The 24993-nt window shown below is 36.0% G+C and overlaps 1 protein-coding gene across 1 annotated transcript in view; it reads left to right on the plus strand.

Annotated features, from left to right (window-relative positions):
- LOC140150188 (uncharacterized) overlaps positions 1-24993 on the plus strand; it is a 208246-nt gene that overhangs the window by 71019 nt on the left and 112234 nt on the right. The window contains exon 3 of the mRNA XM_072172193.1: positions 16585-16635. Coding sequence (XP_072028294.1) covers positions 16585-16635 — 51 coding nt within the window. The remainder of the gene's footprint in view (positions 1-16584; positions 16636-24993) is intronic.

Here is a 24993-nt window from a genome sequence, read left to right on the forward strand (position 1 = left end):
TATTTTTCGAATTCCAAACATCGGCCCATTTTCAGCAACTTTGGAACTGTCTTTGCATTCCATCACGCAATTAAAGGAGTTGACCGTGCTAAGTTCATGGTCAATTAATACTTTGATTTCCCTGTATAAATCATCTGTGCCGTAATGACAGCAAATATTCCAAGGCTTGTAATACATCCAAATAATTAACACGCCTCTGAAAAGTAGGTCAGCCGGTTCAATGGGTGAAAAAATAACGTCAATATACCCAGCAGAAAAAGAGTTAAAAATTAAGGATATAGGTCTATAACATTCGAAAACATTTTTGAAAACTGGCTGCAAAAATAATAAAATATTATAAGTCATTGTAAGTTGATGTTACTTAAGTCCCAAATATTTTGCAAAAACAGTTTGCCGAAGTATATAGCCTTAAAATAATCGACGCACCGTTTTATTCGGGGGTTGGGGGCATAGCAGTTTGGGTCAGGCGGATTTATTTTCGCCGCTTTCGGCGTCAATTTTTTATTCGGTGAATTATTATTTTGTTGAGTGGGGGATTTGTTTACTCATCAGCGAGGTGAATTTTGATCGTCTCACTTGTGGGTAATTCAACTTTTGTCTCATGCACTGGTGGGCAAAGTTATTTCTTTTTTTTCCCCAAAAAAACTCCCCCCCCCCCGGAAATGCAATGATGCGCCCCTAACAGATTTGACAACAGTGTTGTAGTGCATTTCCATACAAACGTTGTAAAAAGTTTTCACGCAATTTTATGTGTACAGTTTAGAGAGTCGGAGGATTCACTTTATCCTCCATGGAAACTTTCCTTTCTTTTCATAATGCATAACTGCATTCCGATTCAAGAAATTTTGAGCAGTATAGGATCGCTAGTACTCTTAAATGTAACTATAAAACGTTCTGACACATTCCTATTTAAAATATGTTTAACGTTTAAAAAAAGTTGTGTTCGTTCGACTGCTCAGTGCCAGAAGTCAGAAGTGGGTAGGCCTAAGTGCAGTAGCTGCAATGTGTAGATGAGTACTACTGTCTGTTCAATTAGCTTAGATTCTTGAATTTTTAAGATATTTGAAAAAATACAAAATTGCGGTCAAAGTCATCAAAGAAAAGTGTTAGCACAGCCTTAGACCTAACGTGATTTATACTTTTCAAATTCTAAAGTTCAATTTAAAACCCCATTTCTTTTCAATTTTGGTCTTTTCCCGCGATATTTTCAAAACAAGCCGTAGAACGTCGGGTACCATAAACTTTTTGAATCAATCCATTTAGAGCAATGGGGACGCCGGACGATATGTCACAATGCGCTGGGGAGTATTTATTCGACCTTCCGCATCAAGAATTGTCCAGCAAAATAGCTATATTTGTCAGTAGGCCTATTTCAGATTTGTGTTGAAATCCTACTGTTGAAACATTACCTTATTATTTATGAACTACATTTAAGTTTTCTAAAATAGACCCAGCTTATATAAATACATGCCTTGCGTATTTATTTATTTATTTATTTATTTATTTATTTATTTATTTATTTATTTACTTATTTATTTATTTATTTATTTATTTATTTATTTCCTTTGCGAATTTATTTTGCGAATGGATCTGAGAAGGTGTAGGCATTTAGGCCTTTTATAAAACTACACATTTATTTTCAATTAGTTATTTCGTTTTGTTTGTTGAATACGAACTATGAGAAGGACAAAAGAACTTTTGTACAAGAAAATATTATTCAAAATAATCAGGTTACAGAAAGCAATTTTTGAAAAGTCACTGTATCTGAAAATGTCAAGCGAATGCTGATTCTTGGGCAGGAATGATGGTATTAAACAAAACTCAATTTACATTGTAAACCAGTTGAAATAAGATGGAAAAAAATGTTTAGGAAAAAATAATGCTCAGAATAATGTTATGCATAAAACGTAATCGCGCCATATAATTTCGTGTAACAAAGACCGGTGGACCATCATCACCTATATCATCCAATAACCGGAACGGTATAACAATAGAGGTCCTGCATCATTTTATCGACTGGCTCCAAACAAATGATTTGAACCGGTGTCCTTCACCGTAGTTATGGCGGAGTGCAGTTCATTCAATCAAATGTTGTCATCAACCTATTTGATCGTAGTGCAGGGTTATGTGTGTGAGACGAACTGTCACGGTAGATTGCAATCATGCTTTTGTTGAATGCATTTGAGTAGTCCGCCATATTTACGGGATGATACTCAAGTCACATGCAAGGCCTCTATTGAAATGACAGGACAGATTGGTGAACAGGTTGTTTTGCTATATTGGATAGGGTCTATGCCCTAAGTTGAGAATGGACCGTCCCACTCGATTTGTAAAAAGGTCGCGAACCCTTTGTGTGGACCCAAGTAACTGCCTAAAATGAGGCAAAATTGAAAAGAAATCGTGTTTTAAATTGAACTTGGGAATTTGAAAAGTATAAATCACGTTGGGTCTAAGGCTGTGCTAACACTTTTCTTTGATGACTTTGGCAGCATTTTTTTATTTTTTCAAATATCTTAAAAATTCAAGAATCTAAGCTAATTGAACAGACAGTACTACTAGTACTGAAATTCATAATGAAAATTCTTATTATTGTTCTTTATATTTCGACTTTTCGAGATATTGATTATTGATTTCGAAAACTGGCGCTTCATTTCAGCTCTTATATAATAGACTGAAAAATCCACGCCTTTGTAGCCTAGCTGCAAGTGCACTGATCTTTCTTGAAGTGAGCCCTCGTCTATATCGTGAGGCATAAAATACGCTAATGGTTCTCCTTGTAGATGGCGCCATATTAAAGGCACCGTAATTCAGGCCCTGCGTAATTAATCGCTTCGAACGGAACTGTCTTTTTTTCCCTACTCAGCTTCGACGTGTTATAAATTTTATTCCCCCTTTTTCTGATTATTTTTGTGTTAAATTATTAAGGTATTAAATAATTATAGGTGATGTATGCCTTATGATAGATGCATGGTATTGATTATTTCATGCGTTCCAAGTTTTGTTCATTCTTCTTCAAACAAGAATTTTTGAGCTTGGTCTTTGATAGGCATTGTAATTGATGTTCACCGGGAAAATAATTTGAACCGTGTTTAAACATGTAATACTAGCGCTAGAACATAAAAGAGGAGACTCAGTAAGTTGTTTAAGGGTAGACGAGGCATTGTTGGTCGAAGCAACCTAAAAATCGATTTTCATTATCTAGATGAATATATTATTGAAAATTAACACCTATAGTTTGCAAAAGTTTATTCTACAAATCGTACACTTTGCAAACTTGCTTAATTTATTGTTGTTAATGAGTTATGTACGTTTTACAAAAGTGTTGTTGTTTCAGCCCTATTTACAACGTAACTCAAGAACCGCAGCACCTATAAAAGTATATCGGTGATATTTTAATTCTTCTACACGCTCGCTATGAATTGAGCAATGCAGTTTTTGCTAAAGCTCACTACCATTCGTAAGATGCTGTGAACTACCAAATCACAACAGTTTAAAATAATTAATAACCTTAATTAAAACAAACTGATCTTGAAAGTAGCTATAGAGCAACATATAATAACACATGTACCCCTCTGGAAAATTCCTGTCTACGCCACTGAACAGGTATAGACATATAGCTTAATCGTATAAACAGGCAAGTAGAAGATCAAGAAAACAAAAGCTGTAAATTATAGGCTAAGAGTACACGCAGCATCGAGCAGTGCTACGATAATTATTTTACTTCAAGAACGCCGCGTTGTTTTGATTGTTGACTAATTATTGTATCGTCACTTTCCATGAAAGTGCTGTAATGCTAAAGTATAGGCTATCCGGTAATCCGGTTGTAATCACGTTTCACTTACATTACCCTTATCTTGAACTCTACAGTCTGTCCAAAAAATGGGGCAAACCAAGAACGGCTGATTTGCATACCGTGATGAAAGTTTTTGAAACTGAAATTTAGAAAATTAAAATTTTGTGGGATCAATTTGCAATATTTAAAAAATGTGAACAGAAAGTGGTAGATATTGCCTTCAATCATGTTAGTCATGTTAGTAGTGTTTTCAATTATTGTTGACGGCTATATATCAAAATAACTCGATATAGAAATTAAATTGATTGATTTCACTTTAGTCAAACATCATGTGCATATTCTTAAAATATTTGCCCTTTAATCATGTTATTTTATTTGCTTTTCCCTATTTTCAATCCATTTGGGCTCGGAATAACATGCAAGTAATCAAACATCTCATTGGAAATAACAAACATATAAATAAGTTTGGTCTCAGAATGAAAAAAAATCTCGTAGTAAGCATTTTCATTTTATGTGGGTTACAACACCTGAACACTGTCAACATTATAACTCCAAGTCACGCTCAAATATTCTATATTTAGATCTATAATAGAGGCGTTACAAAATAAAACACGTAAATAAAACAAATGACATCATCAACTTTTGAAATCTAGATGGTATTAAGAGTTTGCCAAATCTTATAACCGGCCGTCTAGACAGGCTTCCCTCCTGGGTTCATTTACCTACAGATAATATTAATTTATAAACTCTCAAACTTTGAAACATATTGTGCCAAGAAATTAGTTGATAACAATGGTGTTATATAGGTTATTATTCGAATTCCAAACATCGGCACATTTTCAGCAACTTTGGAACTGTCTTTGCATTCCATCACGCAATTAAAGGTGTTGACCGTGCTAAGTTCATGGTCAATTAATACTTTGATTTCCCTGTATAAATCATCTGTGCCGTAATGACAGCAAATATTCCAAGGCTTGTAATACATCCAAATAATTAACACGCCTCTGAAAAGTAGGTCAGCCGGTTCAATGGGTGAAAAAATAACGTCAATATACCCAGAAGAAAAAGAGTTAAAAATTAAGGATATCTCTCTAAATGTAAAAGAGTGAAAAACTCACTCCCCAAAAGAGTGATTCACTTATAAAACCACTCAAAAATGAGTGAAATGTGTTTTTTAAACTTCAAAACCACTCAAAAAAGAATGAAAACCACTCTAAAAGAGTGAATTTCAACTCGTTCAAGGAGTTAAATGAAGGACAACACATTTTTAGGTCTATAACCAGGGTTAGCGGTGACCTGCCGAGGCCAGGGGTCCAAATTGTCAAATAAAGGGGTCCAGGCATCTAATTCTACACAGACGCACAAAATTAAGGGGTCCAAATCACGGGGATCTGCCAAATCAAGGAGTCCTGGACCCCAAGACCCCTTAAAACGCTACCCCTGTCTATAACATTCGAAAACATTTTTGAAACCTGGCTGCAAAAATATTATAAGTTGATGTTATTTAAGTCACAAATATGTTGCAAAAACAGTTTGCCGAAGTATATAGCCTATCTCTTACAATAATCGACGCACCGTTTTATTCGGGGGTTGGGGCTTGGGGGCATAGCAGTTTGGGTCAGGCGGATTTTTTCGCCGCTTTTGGCGTCAATTTTTATTCGCTGGCTTCGGCGGTGAATTATTATTTTGTTGAGTGGGGGATTTGTTTACTCATCAGCGAGGTGAATTTTGATCGTCTCACTTGTGGGTAATTCAACTTTTGTCTCATGCACTATTGGGCAATGTTATTTCTTTTTTTCAAAAAACTCCCATGCCCCCCCCCCCGGAAATGCAATGGTGCGCCCCTAACAGATTTGACAACAGTGTTGTAGTGCTTTTCCATACAAACGTTGTAAAAGTTTTCACGACCTTCATGTAACCGACATTGAAGGTTACGCACTTTTATGCGTACAGTTTAGAGAGTCGGAGGATTCACTTTATCCTCCATGGAAACTTTCTTTTCTTTTCATAATACATAACTGCATTCCGATTCAAGAAATTTTGAGCAGTACTATAGGATCGCTAGTACTCTTAAATGTAACTATCTGACACATTCCTATTTAAAATATGTTTAACGTTTAAAAAAAGTTGTGTTCGTTCGACTGATCAGTGCCAGAAGTGGGTAAGTGCAATAGCTGCAATGCGTAGATGAGTCCTAGTACTGAAATTCATAATGAAAATTCTTATTATTGTTCTTTATATTTCGAGATATTGATTATTGATTTCGAAAACTGGCGCTTCATTTCAGCTCTTATTATATATAGACTGAAACATCCACGCCTTTGTAGCCTAGCTGCAAGTGCACAGACCCTGCAAGTGCACTGATCTTTCTTGAAGTGAGCCCTCGTCTATATCGTGAGGCATAAAATACGCTAATGGTTCTCCTTGTAGATGGCGCCATATTAAAGGCACCGTAATTAATCGCTTCGAATGCCTGGTCCTGGAATGACTTTTTTCCCTACTCAGCTTCGACGGGTTATAAATTTTATTCCCACTTTTTCTGATTATTTTTGTGTTAAATTATTAAGGTATTAAATAATTATAGGTGATGTATGCCTTATGATAGATGCATGGTATTGATTTATTTCTTGCGTTCGAAGTTTTGTTCATTCTTCTTCACTCCATGAATTATTGAGCTTGGTCTTTGATAGGCATTGCAATTGATGTTCACCGGGAAAATAATTTGAACCGTGTTTAAACATGTAATACTAGCGCTAGGACATAAAAGAGGAGACACAGTAAGTTGTTTAATTAAAACAAATTGATCTTGAAAGTAGCTGAAGAGCAACAGATAATAACACGTGTAACCATACTGTTCCAGTACCTGACGCGTGTCTGTTATCAAATTAATATCGCCCTCATTTATGAAGCAACTTTGAGTGTAGATAACACGTCTTTCAAAGTGCGAGGGATTTCATGCAGTAAAGGGTACGTTTTATTATTTTTTTAGTGATCTGTAAAGTTTCTTGAGCATTCATTTTCAGGTTTATAATCTTACCTTAGGACTGCAACTATAACAAATGACATTAATAATGTTGATCAAAAAAATAATGCAGTTTTATTAAATGGTGTGAACTTGAATAAAAAAAACCTTTTAAAGGGTTAAGCAGCGCCAAGGATTTATCATTTAAATATTGGTCCAATGCACTTAAACCCACCCATAATCATATACCAAAATCGCTGAAAAGGTACGGTACCCTAAAACCGTGGCACATCCCCGTATACCTCCAACCAGGAGACCGTCCCCACGTATATTTTGTATCGTGTGTGATCATGAGAATAATTGAATATTATAAACCTTGCTTTTCCTTGTGTTTATAACACTTTTTACTCCCGTCCTCTATCAAAGTATATAATCATGACATGACATGAACTGGCGGCACGATAAAATAACATTTTCAACCTAGTTTTAGCACTTGTTCAGTGCCTAGTATATCAGTATATGGGACCATGACAACCCCTCTCTGACATTACAAAATCCACCAGTCCTAATACTCACACGCAAAATACGGGAGTTGTGAGAGATAAGACTGTTTATATCAACTAACCATGCTGACGACCCAGATGAAAATGATGACGTAACAGCTATTATCAGTCGCTAGTATGCTTGACTCGCAATGCATTTATTTTCACTCTCATGTAATCTCTTTCTCAGTCAGTTACTGACATATGTAAAACAAACCCATGACAAATGACTGTTAAAAAGACCAAACTATGTTTAATCTCTTTCTCAGTCATGTACTGCCATACAAAACAAACTCATAAGAAATACAGAATGTGCATGCGCTTAAGGGGGTAGGCCTACTACATCCCTGTGGTAAATTTGTGACTATTTTTGCATTTTTCTCAAAAAATAATAACACACTGGTAACAAAAGTTATGTATATTATTGGGGCAAGGCATCCAATTACTACAGTGAAATTTCAGTGACTCAAGACAAGCGGTTCAGTATAATATATGTGACCGTACAGCACGAATGAGCCGTAAATGTCCTCAATTGTATTCTGAGTTACAGTGTAAAATGGGCATGAAGGTCGTATTCATAGGTACCTCAATTTGGTGCTACGTGTACCTCATTTAATGAGATACACGTAGCACCAAATTGAAATACCTATGAATATGACCTTCATGCCCATTTTACACTGTAACTCAGAATACAATTGAGGACATTTACGGCTCATTCGTGCTGTACGGTCACATATGATAGGAAACGAGGTACATCCTAGCGGTACCTTATTTCTTATCATAAATAACAAACCGCTTGACATGGGTCACTGAAATTCCAGTGTAGTAATTGGATTCCTTGCCCCAATAATATATGTAACTTTTGTTACCACTGTGTTATTAGTTTTTGAGAAAAATGCAAAAATAGACACACATTTACCGTACAATTTTCGATCTCATTTGAGCTCGATTATCGTATGTATTTTGAATGGTGTATCAACAAAAGTTGAGGCATATCACCTATCGTATGCAAGTCATTTCGGCTAAATAGGGAAGCATGTCCTATAATTGCTTTGACAATAGTTAAACGTTTGTTACCGATGTCAAATTTGATTTTCTAGAAATAATAGTTACGCGTTGTGTTGATATAGCTTGTTTGTGTAGTGATTTGTAGACGGGAGTTCTTGTCGAAGGGTATGTAATGTTTCCATAATTGCTTTATGAAGGTAGCATGTTTTAACGAATTAGCAACAGCATTATACAAGCAGCAGCAACAACGGTAAAATAAACATGCCAATGTTTTAATGCCAATTGCATTTCTGTCCACGAATATGGTTCTTCACACAAAATGATCGACATATTTATTTCCCCGACAAAATATATTTGCTGCATTGTAACTTTGTTATAGCTGTCACCCGTCCCGCGATTTACAAATGATGGCGATGTTTTTGTGGCGTGGATGGGCGATTTAAATATTTCGATTTCATTTAATAGACCAGTCTACATGTATGTTATACACACAACCCCACAAACAGCAACAAAAACAACAACGACAACAAGAAGAAGAAAACAAAAAATCAACTAGGCGCCTCTTGAATTTAGGTCCATCTTATTACGGAAAATAGCCAATTAAAACCTAGTGAACTGAAACAATTTAGCTTAATTTCTTTTTCGCTGATTAACTGGTGAGTAGCGTAAATTTAATGAACTTAAATTATATAGAGAATCCAAAATTGTGATGATCTTATACCTGTGTTCACTGTTCAGAACTGATACTTAAACGTAATTGCATGGAGACATGGTAGCATAAAAGAGGGTCTCATATATTATTAATACCAACAATGGTTTTTGTTAATATCTTTTCATATTTTAATAGCGAAATCCACCAAGGTTTCAAGCAATAAATTCGCCATAGACGTGGACTCTTTATTGATGTTATTATTTAAAACGAAGACGTGCCTCGAATTAAGTAATGAAATATTTATTTTTAATCATGCAAATGCATAGACAGATATACATAAAAACCGCAGTAAATTGTTTTTAACGCTAAGATAGCAGTGGGAATTTGAGTTATATTCATGCGAAAAAAGGACGAAGCCCTTGTAAATTTATTCGTACCACTCTATATCAGGTTTGCATTTATAATTAGTACAAACATGTTATGACATAAAATTGTGTGGGCTAAAGCAAACAATTGTTAATACCTTTCACTACTTCATGCAATTATAATGATTCTTCCTTTCAAACAAAAAACACATGTTTATTTTATTGTTATTGACTTGTGTCATATACTTTACAGGACCATATGAAATAACAAATACGTAAATAACGAGTGCTATTTGATCCGAATCGTTTATGATTAAACAATAATTTTGCGAGTGAACAAAAATACATACAATCAGTCGGAATAAATCAAATACACTGTTTGGTAATAATACTTTACTAGCAGCCATTTTCTTTGTTAATCACAAGTTTTGATGTATATCCTGATTTACTTGTCGTACGAAGATCTGTTCAGCGAAGTCCACTGAAGACTTTTATATCATTTGCATATAAATCCTCGCACAGATGACAATTTCCAAAATGGTGCTCTTTCATACCTTTTACCCAATTTCTAATGGAAAACGACCTGCATCCATCATGTCCATGCAGTCCCTCTGTTTCCACTTACATTGAGATGTGTTGTTTCATAAACCAGGCTTCAGCAAATCGACAGAAGAATATATTCCTTTCTTGGAAGAGGTACGCTCTTTGACGTATTCTAGATCTTCTTCGTTATTACTGGATTGTAGTACATTGACTACATAAGATATAACTGGTTCGCAAGTCCCTTTCTTTGAAGGCATATGGACTGCAAGTACATTAACTAGCCCACAACAACACTGTCATAATCTTCGACACAATTCCTGTACATTTTCTTATACTAAGCACTAAAATGTCCCATTATTACTTCATTCATACTTTCACAACATATGATGTAATCTGGAAATTCCCAAGCCTAATTATAAACATTAACCTTTAACATTACAACGCTTCCTGAGGTATTTCCAATATGATGTCATATCTACTTTACATCATTCTCGAGGATTCCCCATCCATAGCCCTGACTTTGTTTTCTGTGATTATATGGAAAAAAGGGATTCCCAACTTTAAATTGTAAACAAAAATGAATTATCAAATTCAATAATTTATTACTCAGGGCACATCACACTTGGTCACAGCAATGACTGACCATGACAATGCATGCCACACGACCTTGACCACACATGCCACATTACCATCATTGATATTGTCATCGTCGTCATCGTCAGCAACTTCATCATAATCATCATCTATAGTGACCAATAAGATATGATAGATTACCACTAACACCAACACCATCTTCAACACAAACCCGAACTCATCGAGATCATAACCATCATAGCCACAAAATCCGCATCAATTCCAACGAATGAATTTCTTAATATCACATGTAATTCTAGATGCCATGTGAAAACAACTTGAGACTAATTACTAACCGGGATATTCAAAACCATTGCAGGGTGATCACCATCAGATGTCCAGGATTCTCTCAAAGATTCAAGTGTGTTGTTTTATAATGAAATCCATTCCTGTTACACACCACTTGGCACTTAACTTTATGTTTACGTTTCTACAGGACTGAAGCTCATATAATATGTCCTCTCATGATTATTATAACGTTCATTTTGTAACGTTTTGCTAATAAATGAATTGACGCATTTAGAAAAACAGTAATAAAGTCCGATGTCACAAGTCATAGGATTTTAAAGTCGCTTATTCAACAACGCACACACGTCTATAAACATCACCATGCCCTATAATTGCTTTGACAATAGTTTAACGTTTGTTACCGATGTCAAATTTGATTTTCTAGAAATAATAGTTAGGCGTTGTGTTGATATAGCTTGTTTGTGTAGTGATTTGTAGACGGGAGTTCTTGTCGAAGGATATGTAATGTTTCCGTAATTGCTTTATGAAGGTAGCATGTTTTAACGAATTAGCAACAGTTGTATACAAGCAGCAGCAGCAACGGTAAAATAGACCTGTTAATGTTTTAATGCCAATTGCATTTCTGTCCATGAATATGGTTCTTCACCCAAAATGAACGACATTATTTCCCCGACAAAATGTATATTTGCTGCATTGTAACTTTGTTATAGCGGTCACCCGTCCGCGATTTACAAATGATAGCGATGTTTTTGTGGCGTGGATGGGCGATTTAAATATTTCGATTTCATTTAATAGACCAGTCTACATGTATGTTATACACACAACCCCACAAACAGCAACAAAAACAACAACGACAACAAGAAGAAGAAAACAAAAAATCAACTCGACGCCTCTTGAATTTAGATCCATCTTATTAAGGAAAATAGCAAATTAAAACCTAGTGAACTGAAACAATTTAGCTTAATTTCTTTCGCTGATTAACTGGTGAGTAGCCTAAATTTTAATGAACTTAAATTATATAGAGAATCCAAAATTGTGATGATCTTATACCTGTGTTCAGAACTGATACTTAACGTAATTACATGGAGACATACATGTAGTAGCATAAAAGAGAGTCTCATATATTATTAAAACCAACAATGGGTTTTTGTTAATATCTTTTAATATTTTAATATAAGGTTTCAAGCGATAAATTCACCATAGACGTGGACTCTTTATTGATGTTTTTATTTAAAACGAAGACGTGCCTCGAATTAAGTAATGAAATATTTATTTTTTAATCATGCAAATGCATAGAAAGACACGCATAAAAAAACCGCAGTAAATTGTTTTTAATGCTAATAAAAAGCAGTGGGAATTTGAGTAATATTAATGTGAAAAAAGGACGAATCCCCTTTATTCGTACCACTCTATACCAAGTTTGCATTTATAATTAGTACAAACATGTTATGAAATAAATTGTGTGGGCTAAAGCAAACAAGTGTTAATACCTTTCACTACTTAATGCAATTACAATGATTCTTCCTTTCAAACAAAAAACACATGTTTATTTTATTGTTATTGACTTGTTTCATATACTTTACAGGCCCATATGAAATAACAAATACGTAAATAACGAGTGCTATTTGATCCGAATCGTTTATGATTTAACAATAATTTTGCGAGTGAACAAAAATACATACAATCAGTCAGAATAAATCAAATACACTGTTTGGTAATAATACTTCACTAGCAGCCATTTTCTTTGTTAATCACAACGTTTTGATGTATATCCTGATTTACTTGTCGTACGAAGATCACTGTTCAGCGAAGTCCACTGAAGACTTTTATATCATTTGCATATAAATCCTCGCACAGATGACAATCTCCAAAATGGTGCTCTTTCATACCTTTTACCCAATTTCTAATGGAAAATGACCCGCATCCATCATGTCCATGCAGTCCCCGCTGTTTCCACTTACATTGAGATGTGTTGTTTCATAAACCAGGCTTCAGCAAATCGACAGAAGAATATATTCATTTCTTGGAAGAGGTATTCGCTTTGACATATATTCTAGATCTTCACCGTTATTACTGGATAGTAGTACATTGACTACATAAGATATAACTGGTTCGCAAGTCCCTTTCTTTGAAGGCATATGGACATAATCATCATCTATAGTGACCAATAAGATATGCTATAGATTACCACTAACGGGTCCAACACTATCTTCACCACAAACCGTAACTCATCGAAATCATAACCAATATAGCCACAAAATCCGCATCAGTTCCAACGAATGAATTTCTTAATTATCACCTTTAATTCTGGATGGCATATCAAAACAACTTCAGAGTAATTACTAACCTGGATATTCAAAACCATTGCAGGGTGATCACCGTCAGTTAAACTTGTCCAGGATTCTCTCAAAGATTCAAGCTTGTGGTTTTATAACGAAGTCCATTCCTGTTTACACCACTTGGCACTTAACTTTATGTTTATTTTGCTACAGGACTAAGGCTCGTACATATATACAGTGATATATAATATGTCCTCTCATGATTATTATAACTTTCATTTTGTAACGTTTTGCTAATAAATGAATTGACGCATTTAGAAAAACAGTAATAACGTCCGATGTCACAAGTCATAGGATTTTAAAGTCGCTTATTCAACAACGCACACACGTCTATAAACATCACCATGTTCTATAATTGCTTTGACAATAATTTAACGTTGGTTACCGATGTCAAATTTGATTTTCTAGAAATAATAGTTGGGCGTTGTGGTGATATAGCTTGTTTGTGTAGTGATTTGTAGACGGGAGTTCTTGTCGAAGGGTATGTAATGTTTCCATAATTGCTTTATGAAGGTAGCATGTTTTAACGAATTAGCAACAGCAGTATACCAGCAGCAGCAACAACGGTAAAATAGACCTGCCAATGTTTTAATGCCAATTGCATTTCTGTCCATGAATGTGGTTCTTCACCCTAAATGAACGACATTATTTCCCCGACAAAATGTGTATTTGCTGCATTGTAACTTTCTTATAGCGGGCACCCGTCTGCGATTTGCAAATGATAACGATGTTTTTGTGGCGTGGATGGACGATTTAAAATGTCGATATTCCTTTAATAGATCAGTCTACATGTATGTTAGACACACGACCCCACAAACAGCAACAATAAACAACAACGCCACGCACCAACAACAAGAAGAAAACAACAAATCAACTCGCCTCTTGATTTTAGGTCCATCTAATTACGGGAAATAGCCAATTAAAACCCAGTGAACTGAAACAATTTAGCTCAATTTCTTTCGCTGATTAACTTGTGAGTAGCGTAAATAATCAAGTTAAATTAAAGAGAATTGTGATGATCTTATACCTGTGTTCAGAACTGATACTTACACCTAATTGCATGGAGACGTAGCAGCATAATAGAGCGTCGCATATATAATTAATACCAACAATGTTTTTTGTTAATATCTTTTAATATTTTAATAGCGAAATCCACTAAGGTTTCAAGCGATAAATTCGCCATAGACGTGGACTCTTTATTGATGTTATTATTTAAAAACGAAGACGTGTCTCGAATTAAGTAATGAAACCTTTATTTTTTAATCATGCAAATGCATAGAAAGACACACATAAAAACCACAGTAAATTGTTTTTAACGCTAATAAAGCAGTGGGAATTTGAGTTATCTTGTGAAAAAGGACGAAGCCCTCTGTACTAGGGGCGGTCAAAAAGTTAGTTGAACAAGGTATGCTTCTTTGTCACACGGTGTAAAGCTTGTTTCTACAAAACATTACCGCAAAAATATTATTTTTTTGCATCACTGTTTATGAGCAGGACACTCTTCAGAGGAAGCCTACCACCATGAATTCACAGGTACTTCCAAAAGTGAACACAGGGCCATCTTGAAAATTTCTCCCGACGGTGATGAAAACTCAAATGAAGTGCTTGATATTTAACAGCAACGAAATGGTCCTAAGAGTTCAAGGATTGAATTAGCGTCCTTGAAGATCGTCCAAGGTCCAAAAGACTTACTGACGTCACCACCAAATTTTTATTTTTATTTATACGGGCTGGTACAGTGCAGTGATAATAATTAAAGAACCAAACAAGAAAGATAAGATAGCCACAAAATATGACATAAAGTGTTTTCAATATAAATCCATTAACAATTGGGTATTCCAAGGCGTCTTCTACGTGGGGTTCCAGAATCTTTATGAACAAAATTGATACCCGTTGACATAATCAGGTCCACACCTTCTATACACTTAGAATGAAGACCGAGACAAGCTTAATCTATAGTTGGCTAAAGGTGATAAGATATACATTAATCACTGGAATTATGAGTCCATTCAGTGGAAGCACCTGGATATCCTGCCCATAAGAAGATCATCACTCGGTCACCATAGTGGAAGGTCTTCATCGCTGTTTTCTGAGATTCAGGGAGAGTATTGATAACAGTTCATTTGGCAAATGAAAGTACAATCATAGGTATATATCATACAATTTTGATAGCAAAATTGAGGCAAGCCATCAAGTGAAGAAGGTTGGTGGTAGGAATGGGTCTGTTCTCGAATTGTGTCCTGTACCATTTTCTCAGTTTGTCAAGCTGCCATTCACGACAGAGGGCCATATTGTGGTCCAGCCAGGGCCTCTAGTTAGGGAAACAAATTTTAGAATTTTAAGTCCTACCTTCGTAATTTCTGGTTTGTTGGTGGTTAATCATGTTAATGCTGTGAGCTTTCCCTGAAGAATGGCTCACGGAGCAGTCAGAAGACCTCCATTGTGTTGACATTAAAGGTTTCAAGAAAAATTGCGATGGGTGCATTGAGGTATGCAGTGACCATGTTCAAGAGTGAGATAGAACTTATTGACCGCCCCTCGTATTTATATCAAGTTTACATTTATATTAGTACAAACATGTTATGACAGAATTTCCACCACTTCATGCAATTATAATGATTCCTTTCAAACAATTGTTATTGACTTGTTTCATATACTTTACAGGACCATAATAACGAGTGCTATTTGATCTGAATTGTCATAATTGTGTTTCCTTCATTTTATTACACATTTTGACTATGTCAACGATGTGTTTTGGATCTTACTTATTTCTTTATCATGACACTATACTTGAATACATTATTTGGATAGATTTTGAACATTACGAGTCGTTAATGACTCAAGGCCTTTTCACCCACCAAATTCACTTCAGAATGCACAACAAAACACACTGTTTGATTAAGTTAACAATATCTGAATCTTTAATCAAAAGTAAAGTATGATTTAACAATAATTTTGCGAGTGGACAACAATTCATACAATCAGTCAAAATAAATCAAATACACTGTTTGGTAATAATACTTTACTTAACTAGCAGCCTTCTTGTTGTTGATCACAAAGTTTTGATGTATATCCTGATTTACTTGTCCTGCGAAGATCGCTGTTCAGCGAAGCCCACTGAAGAATTTTATATCATTTGCATATATAATCCTCGCACAGATGGCAATCTCTAAAATGATGCTATTTTCACCTTTCACCCAATTTCTAATGGAAAATGGCCTGCGTCCATGCAGTCCCCCTATTTCCACTTATATTGGCAGATGTGTTGTTTCATAAACCAGATTTCAGCAAGTCGACAGAAGAATATATTCCTTTCTTGGAAGAGGTACGCACTTTGACATATTCTAGATCTTCTCCGTTATTACTGGATATAGCTGGTTTGCAAGTTTCTTTCTTTGAAAGCATATGGACTGTAAGCATATTAACTAGCCCACAACAACACTATAGTTTATTTATTATTTGCTGATATCTCTTTTGTTTCCTATTTACTATTTATAGATTGGCATCTTTGGATTACGGAGGATATCCCTTAAGTACCTTCATCTTGTGGTATGTATTTATGCAGATTTACTTATTTATTTTATGGTTGTGTATGTTTTTGTGGGTGTGGGTTTACATGTTTTATTTTTAAATCAAAATTGAAAGTTGTAAATTGATCATGCTGATATGGCAAACCTTAACATTTTTAATCGAGAGCTTCTTGATGTATTCTAAAAGAGCCAATATTTAAGTATAGGCTTTTTCGACTGGAATTCATGAGTACGATTTCAGTTATCACTATATCGGTGCAGCTAGTTGCTGTGTAGGTGGTTGAGCTTTCATCAGACGTGTTTCTGAATTCATCGCGACTAGATAAGTCACACATCTGACAAAAGCTCGATCCCTCACATAGGGATCGGCTGCACCAGTACTGTGATAACCGACGGCGTACTATGCCATTATTATGTATATGTTTTATGTTTTAGTTCATGTTTGTAAATTCGCGTCGTATAGAGGGAAATCAGGGAATCTGTCAAATAATTCAAAATTCTCAAATCGCAGTCTGTGGGTCACCGTCACACCATGCTTAAACAGTGCCGTATGTGAGTTTTTCACTTTTTCAATACTTTCTTTTCTTTCTTTCTTTCTTTCTTTCTTTAAGTTAGGCGTGCAGCCTAACTTATTTTTTTCTTAAGTTAGGCGTGCAGCCTAACTTATTTCTTTCTTGCCATTTCTTTAAGTTAGGCGTGCAGCCTAACTTATTTCTTTCTTGCCATTTCTTTCTTTCTTTCTTCTTCTTTCTTCTCACAATTTGCTTCTTCTGCCACATCCTTGATCGGATTTCGACCAAACTCAGTCACAAGCAGTATTGGGTGGATGGCTACAGAAGTTATGGGTTTTTTCAACGTCGAAGGTCATCCAGGGGTCACAGAGGTCAAAAAAGGTCATTTAATCAAAAAATGCTCCAATTGAGCTGAAATTTAAATACAATGATGCTTATGACTTTCTAAACATGTTTAAAATATTTTGATATTCATTTAAGGTCATTAAGGGGCCATAAAGGGGTCAAAGGTCAAGGTTTTCAAAATGCTCCAATTGAGCTGAAATTTAAATGCAATGATCCTTATGACATTTGAAACATTTCAAAAATATTTTAAAATTCATTTAAGGTCATTAAGGGGTCAAAGGTCAAGTGTTTAAAAATGCTCCAATTGAGCTGAAATTTGAATGCAATGATCCTTATGACATTCTAAACACGTTGAAAACATTTTAAAATTCATTTAAGGTCATTAAGGGGCAATAAAGGGGTCAAAGGTCAAGTTTTCAAAATGCTTCAATTGAGCTGAAATTTAAATGCAATGGCCCTTATGACATTCTTAACATGTTTTAAATATTTTAAAATTCATTTAAGGTCATTAAGGGGTCATACAGAGGTCAAAGGTCAAGTTTTCAAAATGCCAGCTTTCCACGATTAAGGTTTATTAAAACGGCAATTAATGAAACAATCTTATTAAAATTAATACTATCCAGCACAGTGTTGCTGCTTGATCAGATCGTCACAGTCATCCGCCTATCTTACCTCGTGCCCTTGCAAAGGGCACAGTTGTTTAGTTAAGTTAGGCGTGCAGCCTAACTTATTTTTTTCTTGCCATTTCTTTCTTTCCTCTTCTTCTTCTTTCTCACAATTTGCTACTACTCCCACATCCTTGATCGGATTTCGACCAAACTCAGTCACAAGCAGTATTGGGTAGCTGGCTACAAAAGTTATGGATTTGTTTAACGTCCGAGGTCATCCAGGGGTCACCGGGTCAAATAAGGTCATTTTAACCGAAAATGCTCCGATTGAGCTGAAATTTAAATGCAATGATCCTTATGACATTCTAACCATGTTTAAAACATGTTTAAATTTATTTAAGGTCATTAAGGGGCCATAAAGGGGTCAAAGGTCAAGTTTTTCAAAATGCTCCAATTGAGCTGAAATTTAAATGCAATGATCCTTATGACATTCTAAACATTTAAAAAAAATTTTAAGATTCATTTAATGTCATTAAGGGGTCATAAAGGGGTCAAAGGTCAAGTTTTTAAAATGCTCCAATTGAGCTGAAATTTATATGCAATGATCCTTATGACATTCTAAACATTTTAAAAACATTTTAAGATTTATTTAAGGTCATTAAGGGGTCATGAAGGGGTCAAAGGTCAAGTTTTCCAAAATGGCCTGATTGAGCTGAAATTTAAATGCAATTAGCCTTATGACATTCTAAACATGTTGAAAATATTTTAAAATTCATTTCAGGTCATTAAGGGCAATAAAGGGGTCAAAGGTCAAGTTTTCAAAATGCTTCAATTGAGCTGAAATTTAAATGCAATGATCCTTATGACATTCTTAACAATATTTTGAAATTCATTTAAGGTCATAAGGGGTCAAAGGTCAAGTTTTCAAAATACCAGCTTTCCACGATCAAGGTATATTAAAATGGCAATTAATGAAACAGTCTTATTAAAATTAATACTATCCAGCACAGTAGGCCTATTGCTGCTTTATCAGATCGTCACAATCATCCGCCTACCTTACCTCGTGCCCTTGCAAAGGGCACAGTTGCTCTAGTTCTTTCTTTCTTTCTTTCTTCTTCTTCTCACAATTTGCTACTACTTCCACAGCCTTGATCGGATTTCGACCAAATTCAGTCACAAGCAGTATTGGGTAGCTGGCTACAAAAGTTATGGGTTGTTTAACGTCAGAGGTCATCCAAGGGGTCACAGGGGTCAAAAAAGGTCATTTTAACCGAAAATGCTCCGATTGAGCTGAAATTTAAATGCAATGATCCTTATGACATTCTAAACATGTTTCAAATATTTTAAAATTCATTTAAGGTCATTAAGGGGGTCATACAGAGGTCAAAGGTCAAGTTTTCAAAATGCCAGCTTTCCACGATTAAGGTTTATTAAAACGGCAATTAATGAAACAATCTTATTAAAATTAATACTATCCAGCACAGTGTTGCTGCTTGATCAGATCGTCACAGTCATCCGCCTAACTTACCTCGTGCCCTTGCAAAGGGCACAGTTGCTCTAGTTAAGTTAGGCGTCCAAAATGGCCTGATTGAGCTGAAATTTAAATGCAATTAGCCTTATGACATTCTAAACATGTTGAAAATATTTTAAAATTCATTTCAGGTCATTAAGGGGCAATAAAGGGGTCAAAGGTCAAGTTTTCAAAATGCTTCAATTGAGCTGAAATTTAAATGCAATGGCCCTTATGACATTCTTAACATGTTTTAAATATTTTAAAATTCATTTAAGGTCATTAAGGGGTCATACAGAGGTCAAAGGTCAAGTTTCAAAATGCCAGCTTTCCACGATTAAGGTTTATTAAAACGGCAATTAATGAAACAATCTTATTAAAATTAATACTATCCAGCACAGTGTTGCTGCTTGATCAGATCGTCACAGTCATCCGCCTAACTTACCTCGTGCCCTTGCAAAGGGCACAGTTGCTCTAGTTAAGTTAGGCGTGCAGCCTAACTTATTTTTTTCTTGCCATTTCTTTCTTTCCTCTTCTTCTTCTTTCTCACAATTTGCTACTACTCCCACATCCTTGATCGGATTTCGACCAAACTCAGTCACAAGCAGTATTGGGTAGCTGGCTACAAAAGTTATGGATTTGTTTAACGTCCGAGGTCATCCAGGGGTCACCGGGTCAAATAAGGTCATTTTAACCGAAAATGCTCCGATTGAGCTGAAATTTAAATGCAATGATCCTTATGACATTCTAACCATGTTTAAAACATGTTTAAATTTATTTAAGGTCATTAAGGGGCCATAAAGGGGTCAAAGGTCAAGTTTTTCAAAATGCTCCAATTGAGCTGAAATTTAAATGCAATGATCCTTATGACATTCTAAACATTTAAAAAAAAAATTTTAAGATTCATTTAATGTCATTAAGGGGTCATAAAGGGGTCAAAGGTCAAGTTTTTAAAATGCTCCAATTGAGCTGAAATTTATATGCAATGATCCTTATGACATTCTAAACATTTTAAAAACATTTTAAGATTTATTTAAGGTCATTAAGGGGTCATGAAGGGGTCAAAGGTCAAGTTTTCCAAAATGGCCTGATTGAGCTGAAATTTAAATGCAATTAGCCTTATGACATTCTAAACATGTTGAAAATATTTTAAAATTCATTTCAGGTCATTAAGGGGCAATAAAGGGGTCAAAGGTCAAGTTTTCAAAATGCTTCAATTGAGCTGAAATTTAAATGCAATGATCCTTATGACATTCTTAACAATATTTTGAAATTCATTTAAGGTCATTAAGGGGTCAAAGGTCAAGTTTTCAAAATACCAGCTTTCCACGATCAAGGTATATTAAAATGGCAATTAATGAAACAGTCTTATTAAAATTAATACTATCCAGCACAGTAGGCCTATTGCTGCTTTATCAGATCGTCACAATCATCCGCCTAACTTACCTCGTGCCCTTGCAAAGGGCACAGTTGCTCTAGTTCTTTCTTTCTTTCTTTCTTCTTCTTCTCACAATTTGCTACTACTTCCACAGCCTTGATCGGATTTCGACCAAATTCAGTCACAAGCAGTATTGGGTAGCTGGCTACAAAAGTTATGGGTTGTTTAACGTCAGAGGTCATCCAAGGGGTCACAGGGGTCAAAAAAGGTCATTTTAACCGAAAATGCTCCGATTGAGCTGAAATTTAAATGCAACGATCCTTATGACATTCTAAACATGTTTCAAATATTTTAAAATTTATTTAAGGCCATTAAGGGGCCATAAAGGGGTCAAAGGTCAAGTTTTTCAAAATGCTCCAATTGAGCTGAAATTTAAATGCAATGATCCTTATGACATTTGAAACATTTAAAAAATATTTTGAAATTCATTTAAGGTCATTAAGGGGCAATAAAGGGGTCAAATGTCAAATTTTCAAAATGCTTCAATTGAGCTGAAATTTAAATGCAATGATCCTTATGACATTCTTAACATGTTTTAAATATTTTAAAATTCATTTAAGGTCATTAAGGGGGTCATACAGAGGTCAAAGGTCAAGTTTTCAAAATGCCAGCTTTCCACGTTTAAGGTTTATTAAAACGGCAATTAATGAAACAATCTTATTAAAATTAATACTATCCAGCACAGTTGCTGCTTGATCAGATCACAGTCATCCGCCTAACTTACCTCGTGCCCTTGCAAAGGGCACAGTTGCTCTAGTTGCTGTTTGTTTCTTTCTTTCTTTCTTTCTTTCTTTCTCACAATTGACTACTAGTGCTACATCCGTGATCGGTTGTAGACCAAACGCATAGCCAAGCCGTATTGGGTAAGTGGCTACAAAAGTCTTAAAATGTTTTAATATCGGAGGTCATCCAGGGGGTCACAGGGGTCAAAAATGGTCATTTTTGCCTCATATGTGCCGCACCCCCATTATAATTAGGGGCAAAACATGGAGACATCTAGTCTAGTGTTTTGATAAACAAGAGATAACCACAGGCAATGGTTCTGCTGTCTGTGCTTCAAAACGTGTAAAATTTCGTCTGGATTCGTCTATTGCCAGGTGGTGAGTGCCGTGCATTCTCTAAATTCAGTACATTTCCATCGTCAACCGTGTGGAAAATGTCATATGGCCAGGCGGTTTCACAAGTTGCCGGCTCTATCATACCAGTCGCTGCCTGGCTATTGCAGCTGCAATCCATACATCAAAACGTGTAAATTTTGGCTATTCCAACTGCAATCCATACACCCTTCATGCAAGACTTGACTGGAATCGTCCACACAGGGAGTGAATATTACAAACGGAGTCACCCATTGAGGTAGGCCCATTCGAAATTCACACGCCCTGTGTGGGAGATTAAGATAATGTCTTCCGGCGAGGTTGTATGAATTTCAACTGGAACAGCCCAGTTGGGGTGTATGAAACCCCAAGTGGGCGATTCACACGAAACAAACTGAGGTATGTTCAGATGCCAATTTTGTTACATATCTTGAGTGTAACTTGTGATGTGATGCCTGTATGCTAGATATAAACAGCTACATCATTTCCACTGATGGCTATAGGGTGTGGTGTGTGTGTGTGTGTGTGTGTGTGGGGGGGGGTGATATCTTGGCTAAAACTGCATCACGCCTTCCCATGATGCATTTATGAAAATCAATAATCCCACTATATAGTTTCTACAGATGACGCAATAATGGTGAATAAGGGGGTGAGGGGTAAGTAAAATGTTCAAATATGACCGCATTAAACCACAAAGGTCATGTGAGGTCAAAGGTCAGGTCAAATTTAAAGTTGCTCCGATTGGGCTGTAACTGGGGAAAATGATCCCTGACACTTAGGGAGTATAAAACCGCAAAGGTCAAGTGAGGTCAAAGGTCAGGTCAAATTTGAAGTTGCTCCAATTAGGCTATAAGTCCGGGAAAATGATCCCTGACACTTTGGGAGTATAAAACCACAAAGGTCATGTGAGGTCAAAGGTCAGGTCAAATTTAAAGTTGCTCCAATTGGGCTGTACAGGTCAAATTTGAAGTTGCTCCAATTAGGCTGTAAGTCGGGGAAAATGATCCCTGACACTTGGGAGTATAAAACCACAAAGGTCATGTGAGGTCAAAGGTCAGGTCAAATTACAAGTTGCTCCGATTGGGCTGTAAGTCGGGGAAAATGATCCCTGACACTTGGGGAGTATAAAACCACAAAGGTCATGTGAGGTCAAAGGTCAGGTCAAATTTGAAGTTGCTCCAATTAGGCTGTAAGTCGGGGAAAATGATCCCTGACACTTGGGGAGTATAAAACCACAAAGGTCATGTGAGGTCAAAGGTCAGGTCAAATTTAAAGTTGCTCCAATTGGGCTGTAAGTCGGGGGAAATGATCCCTGACACTTGGGGAGTATAAAACCACAACGGTCATGTGAGGTCAAAGGTCAGGGCAAATTTGAAGTTGCTCCAATTGGGCTGTAAGTCGGGGAAATGATCCCTGACACTTGGGAAGTATTAAACCGCAAAGGTCACCGAAGACAAAGGTCGGGTCAAATTTAACGTTGCACAGTATTGCTGCGTGATGATGTCATCACAGTCATACGCCTAATCTTACCTCGTGCCCTTGCAAAAGGCACAGTTGCTCTAGTTCTTTCTTTCTTTCTTTCTTTCTTTCTTTCTTTCTTTCTTTCTTTCTTTCTTTTTTTGGTTTTTTTCTTTTTCTTTTTATATCAGGCGGATTTATCCGCCTGATATACTGTGAAGCTCCTAAATCTTCTTCTTTCTTCTTTAGTAGAACCAAAAATTGCTACTAGTGCCAGACGCTTGAACCAGTTTTGACCAAACTAGGCCATAAGAAGCACTGACCTAAGCTTAATAAAACTTCTACACGGATAGGGGTCAAAGGTCACGTGAAGGTTATTAGGGGTCGTTTTGTGAAAATCTTAAAAATGCTACTCTTCCTTTAAATAACATGCTATGACCACCAATTATGGTCAGCAAGAACCGCTGGCCCAAGCTTCAAATAAGTTGTACCACAGATTGGGGTCATAGTTCATGTAAGGCTTAATAGGGGTCATTTTGTGAAAATATTTGTGTGAAATGTAATGAAGCAGCTATCTTTAGAGGCAGCAATTTGGTAAGTAACTTGTGCTGGGAGACAGCGTGTCTGCTGTTTTGATAACAAGCATATTGTTTCCAAGAAAGTGAAGTAAATATTATTAAAAACAGTATCCTAACCACAGAAAGGACCAAACTGGACGTGTCTAAAATCGCCCAGTGGAATAGCCCATTTTGTGGTTAGTTAAATAATCACGGGAAATTATGGTGTCCCATGATGCATTTATGAAAATACACACAAGGTATATGGTAAATGCTATAAAGTTGCCTCTGATTGTGCAATAATAGTGAATATTTGTGCGGTGGGGGTTTGGTGGTCAAATGTTATTCCTTCCCATGATGCATTTATGAAAATCAGTACATGCACACTAAAGGCTACTAGGTAAATGCTATATAGTTTCTACCAAAATTTTAAAATATGTCCGATTGAGCTAAAACTTAGTACATGTACAAATAATCATTGATAAGGGGATCATGAAACATCAACCGAGGTCATCCAAGGTCAAAGGTCAAATGTTAAAGCTGCTCCGATGGGGCTGTAACTCGGGGAAAACAATCCCTCGCACTTGGGGAGTATGAAACGGCAAAGGTCATCTGAGGTCAAAGGTCAGGTCAAACTTAAAGTTGCTCCGATGAGGCTGTAACTAAATGAAAACAATCCGCGGCATTTGGGGAGTATGAAACTGCAAAGGTCATCAGAGGTCAAAGGTCAGGTCAAATTGAGAGTTGCTTCAATCGGGCTGTAACTTGGGAAAATGATCCCTGACCCTTGGGGTGTATAAAACCACAAAGGTCATCTGAGGTTAAAGGTCAGGTCAAATTTTAAGTTGCTGCGAT

The sequence above is a fragment of the Amphiura filiformis genome, chromosome 4, assembly GCF_039555335.1.
Source record: "Amphiura filiformis chromosome 4, Afil_fr2py, whole genome shotgun sequence".
NCBI classification, from domain to species: domain Eukaryota; kingdom Metazoa; phylum Echinodermata; class Ophiuroidea; order Amphilepidida; family Amphiuridae; genus Amphiura; species Amphiura filiformis.